At 35.3% G+C, this 5,748-nt stretch overlaps 1 protein-coding gene across 1 annotated transcript in view; it reads right to left on the bottom strand.

Annotated features, from left to right (window-relative positions):
- Nucleotides 1-496: 496 nt before the first annotated feature.
- The window catches only part of LOC138695945 (carcinine transporter-like), a 31,674-nt gene continuing 26,422 nt past the window's right edge, over nt 497-5,748 (bottom strand). The window contains exons 8-10 of the mRNA XM_069820351.1: nt 4,522-4,703; nt 1,933-2,105; nt 497-771 (exon numbers count right to left, since the gene is read on the bottom strand). Of these exons, the coding sequence (XP_069676452.1) occupies nt 645-771; nt 1,933-2,105; nt 4,522-4,703 (482 nt within the window). The 3' untranslated portion in view covers nt 497-644. The remainder of the gene's footprint in view (nt 772-1,932; nt 2,106-4,521; nt 4,704-5,748) is intronic.

Consider the following 5,748-nt stretch of genomic DNA (forward strand, 5'->3'; position numbering starts at 1 on the left):
TGTCCTTGGCATCAACTCCTTTGATTTGATTACCCCCCTTGATTTGATTACCTGGTTGGGGTTTTCCGAGGTTTCCCCAACCAAAAGGCAAATTCCGGGTAATATTTTGGCGAATCCTCGGACCTTACCTCATCTCACTACATCTCACCAAAATATTGTAAAAAATTGCACAAAATTGTAAAAATTGTGGAAAATTACTAAATTGTAAAACTATAAAAATTTGTAAAAATTGTAATTGTAATATTGTAAAATTTTGACTTGTTCCACATCTTAAAGCTTCATTGCTCATGTAAGATCTATGGAATAAAATAAATGAATGAATGAATGAATGAATAAGTCTGAGGTGCTTAAGTCCGGTGACTTGATTGGTCAACCAACTGGTCCTCCCTTTTTATTTTGATAAGATTCGCAATTATGCATAAACCATTAGCCAACAGGAAAGAAGGAGAACAATGTGTATTGTTTGTCACTATTTCTTTGCTCTGTAACTCTGAACTGAAGCTTTCCCCGAGAACGTATCACAAGCCATTTTAGGTTTATTATGAACTCTACATTACATCCTTGAATGTTTATACTCACGTATGAAACACTCTGTATATCCACCAATACTGATGATAACTCAGCTTGCATAGTTTACATGTTATCTATGTTGTCGTAGCTTCACTTAATATGTGAAATGATTCTGGCACTCTTTCCCCTGATGAATCTGTTGTTCCGTTAGGTAGAACTTTGTTAGGAATATATTTCACTTCTTGTTTGTTTTCGTGACATCTAGAAAATAATTATAAAACTTAGATGAAAAGCTATTTCTGGAAGTTTAAAAGCAACAAAATAACATATAAATAGTGTGAACAGTGATGAATTCAAGAATAGTCTAAGAGAAAATTGCCCTTTCCTCAAGGAACATTAATTTTGCCCCTATTGGTGTGTAAATATGAGTTTTAGTAACATTTCAATCTAGCTATTTACGAAATTTTGCTGCATGTTTATGTTTATTTTAAAACCTATTGTTCCCTATCTTGATAATCCATGTTGAATCTTTCGTACACTACTTTTAACACTTGAATATAAATAATTGATTAAATGGCGATTTTACTCGTGTTAATTATGTAAGCATGTGTGGCTTACAGCTGTTTCGGTGTTACTTGACACCATCCTCATATGCCGAACACATAACTAATGCTAACCACACATACAATAACATAAATACAGACATGGAAATCCTACACATACAACCCAAAAACCAAAAACTTAACACACTAGAACAATATGAAATATACTGACACACTAACACATATCCTAATCAAATTCTCAACACACAGATCAATTTCAGAACACACACACTATTTGACACAACTCTTCATCACATGAACGCACCCACACAACAGGCAGCGAAGTTGAGATAGCGCCGAGATCTAGTAGGCTCTGAGGATGGTGTCATGTAACACCGAAACAGCTGTAAGCCACACATGCTTACATAATTAACACGAGTAAGATAGCCATTTAATAAATTATTTATGTTCCCTATCTGTAATTGAGTGAAAAATAGGACATAACAAAAAATGAAAGTTCTGAGACAACTGAAGATAATGTTCTTTAGTTCTTTACTACCATTATTTAATAATGTATTTTTTAAATTTTCCACTGCAATTTAATGCAGTAGGATATTACTGACTGAAGTTAACCAAATATTTTAAACTAAATGTAAACAAGCTGTAGATACCGATATTAACATTTTAAATATGACTGGTAGTCAAATTACACAATACCTAACTTCTCAAATATTGGTACTAGTACTCTAGATTTAGTTGTTTTAGTGTTTTTAATGTATGAAGTACGTATCATCCGCTACTTAAGACAGAAGTTCGTAGTAATATTAAAAAACAACAAATTAATATAAGTTTGCTCTGGATAATACTCTTACCACTTTACCTTTTTCTTCTTGGACAGCTGAAAAGTTTAAAATCAGCACCGAATGCTTCGCCTTCCTCCAATGTTTGTGGCAGATGAATGTTGAGTGTTTCAGGCAGGAACACGGAGGCCAGAGCCCCGGCAACAGACAGTGTGCCCATTATGATGAGAGGTAACACCCTGCTGTACACAGCCTGTAAATTTCATTTCGAATAAGCCGCACACCCATATTTTTTACTTGTATATTTCGAAAAAAGAAAAGGGCGTGGTGGAATTCGAGAAAATACGGTGTATCCACAGTCTAGTATATACAGTCACGAAGCTTGAGTTGTGAGGGTGCTAGGAACAATAGACTGTGCAGGTACTATTTCATATTGCCTGTAATGAGGCGGTAGTAGCGATCCTAGCGGTTAGCAACTATCTATGGATGCATATTTACTACGTATTGAGCTTCGTGGCTGTATATACTAGACTGTGGTATATCTCTGTGTGTGTTTTACTTTTACTGACAGTAAGTAGATGTGAGTGAACCAGGACTCATGTAAGTTACAGTACAGTGTGCATAAGTTGCTGTTTTCCAAGTTCTCTTCCTACAAAATTCTAGTGGTTTGTCATATGCAAGTGCAATAGATATTCAATCGGCCCAAAGATCCCTTGCAAGTATGTGAAATCGCAAGCACCTCTTCTTAAATATATTTCCATCAATTTTTCTCCTCTACTGCGATTCTGTTTAAAATTTTCTTTTAAGTTTTGAATGTCACACTGAACTAAATATTTACATAATACAATAAAAAGTATTCGTAAAAAAATCTCATTTTCCAGTTAAGCAGGATATTAATCATTATTATTCCATCAATTTTAAACTGATTATTCTAAAAAAATAATCAACACTGATATACGAGCAATTCATTCATGAAACAAATGAGTGTACACAAAACTACAAAACTTACAGATGTTTCTTTTTCATTTGAACAAGTCTGACCTATTCTAAAAATATGAGACAATAATACACCTAAATATCTGCTACATCTTAAAAATCTACAAAATCTATATATCTCTAAATATCTAAATATTTACAATAAAACACTAAAAGAAATCCCAATTTTTGTGAAATATTCATTCTCCCATCAATTATTTTAAATCAATCATTTTCAAAGTAACTTAACTGAGAAAACCTATGAAACATGTGATTGATTTGCGAGATTTTTGGATTATTTTCATTTCAACAAGTTTCTCAAAATTTGGAATAATGAATCAATCAATCTTCTTAATGTATCCAGCTGTTAGCTGACAACATAAAGTCCACTATAGTCCACTATAGTCTATTCAGTTGTTGTTTTTCACGAGAAATGAGGGGTATTTTGATCGGTGTTCATTATAGATGCCTGTTGCTAGTAGCCAGAGTTGGGGTGTAGTCAATATATACTGCAGGGCTGTGTTTTCTGCAACTGGTACTGATGATTTTAATTTACTTCTTTTGTGGTTTATGGATGGACAGTATAGAAGAATGTGTTCCAGATCTTCATCATGATTATTACACACAGACAAGTAGGATTATCAGAAATGTGAAATCGGTGTAGGTACAATTGAGCGACAATGTGACCTGTTCTGGCTCTTGTTAGAAATGTTTGAACATGTCTGGGAAGGTTTTTGTACATTTCCAGGTCATTTGGTTTCTTTTGTACAGACTGTAAAATTTTTCCTTTGTCAGAAGAGAGCCAATTGTTGATCCATAGGTTTATGAAATGAGACTTTACTGAAGCAAAAGCACTGGATAGAGATATCACTTGAAGAGGTTTTGGAATAATGAATCAAATGTACGAATCCACCTCTGATCACTAAACAGAGCTAACACTGTGCTCTCAGCTGGCACTCACTAGTGTCTATACTGCTCGATTCTCCTATTTGCTTCAGTTGCCTGGCCTGCTCTAACAGAAATGAGGGCAAAGCCGACCAATACATAGGACTGAAATCCCTACTTGTGGTATATCTTTTGTTGTAGTCTACTGAATATGCAGTTGAATGTCGATTTTCATAATATAAGGCAGGTTTTCTCGGGGTAATCTCAAATTTCTTACCGCAATTCTACCAATTGTACGTATTAACTGCAAATCCAGCATTTTCCATTCTTCCCAGTTTCTTGCTTTTCTCTTAATCTCCCCATATAATACCTTAACATTGTCTATCAGCTGATATCTTTTACCCTGAACTCTTCTCCCGTTCACCATTCCTTAAATATCGCAAATTAACAAATTAGGTCTACACCAAAATAAAAGGACTCAATCACTGCACTCACAGGCCTACTGGCACTTATGCCAGAAATAGTGTCATATATGTAAATATATTTTTATTATTATTTATGTACAATGGCTGGAGAGGGCGTCCTGCGCCTATAAGACCCTAAAACGGCCTCTGGCTCAAAGCCAGAAATGTCAATAAACAACAACATACATATTATCATCAATGAAAAAGGAAATTATAAAAGTTGCACTATCACTTTAATGTACCTATTGGTTTGATGATCTGCGGCAGACATAGCAATTACTCATCCATAGGGGACTTTGCCCAGTGAGCTTCGGGTTAAGTGTTAGGATCTTTCGAAATACTTACCAGGTATACAATATATGGAAATCCTAGAAGTCCAATACCAGCAATGAAGGATGCTATGCCCATAGCCTGACTTCTTACTACAGTTGGTAGCAGTTCACCAACAAATACATAGAATACAGCAAATGATGCTGCGATACCAAATTTCCCGACCATAGCAAGGATGACTGTGATCCATACTGCATCTGCAACATTCAAGACAGCATAAAAATATGGTGCCAAAAGAACATGACATTGTGAAAATAATATTTATTTATATTTCCTCTTAATGGTATCACATGAAGAGAGAAATACTTTTGTTTTATGTCAGTATTTCTTACACACACAGAAAGAACATGGACGTTGGTATCTTCTTTCCTTTTACCTTCCCCTCTATGCCCAGGCCTGGTATAGAGGGCATACATGTCTATCCTCTTCCATAATAATGTAGAGCATCAGATTTCCAGCCCATCACAATGGTATTGATCGTCATTTCAAACTTTGCAAAAGTGTATAAGTCACAAATTGCAAGAAACGGGTAGGGGAAACTGGAATGAGACATAACCACTTGGACGAACAGAAGTCACATAAGTAATGAGGGGGAATCAGTAGAAATAAACAAAATAGCCATAACTCCCTCATTGTTATCTTGGCTGAAATAGAGAATTCAATAATGTACCCTGACGCCCACGACCAAGATAAGTCACTTGAAACTCAACGATGCAGGATTGAAGCATGAGAGTACAGATGTTACATTATGTATCTGTCGGTCAGATGATCAGCGTCCGAAGTCGTAAGTGGTGAACATTACAACTACGTGTTGGGTACATTACCCAGAATTCTCTATTTATCCGTTCGTTCGAGACGTTGCTCGAGAAGACAAGAAGGCAGCCAGAAACTTGCTAATAAGTGGACATAAAGTGATACTACGTGTGTGTATAAGCAGTGTATGTTAAAGAGTGATGTTTATGGACGTTGTAAAAAGTGTTGTTTTTGCAGACTTTTCCATTGCACTGTACACTAAATATTCAAAGAATAAAATCTCAATTAACTAACCTTTTGCTTTATTTTCTGTCTCTGTCTGGTTATATTTTAATTGCATAGTGTAAAATAGATCGTCTCTTTTATCTTCCTGTTGGCTCCGGTAAGAATTTTCGGTGGAAGATGCTGTGAGGAATAAAAATGTAATGATTTATTTAAATTGGGTTAGTTTGAGAATAGGGATGAGGGTGGGAGAGAATACTTTCTGCA

Source organism: Periplaneta americana, chromosome 3 (genome assembly GCF_040183065.1).
Source record: "Periplaneta americana isolate PAMFEO1 chromosome 3, P.americana_PAMFEO1_priV1, whole genome shotgun sequence".
Taxonomy (NCBI): Eukaryota; Metazoa; Arthropoda; class Insecta; order Blattodea; family Blattidae; genus Periplaneta; species Periplaneta americana.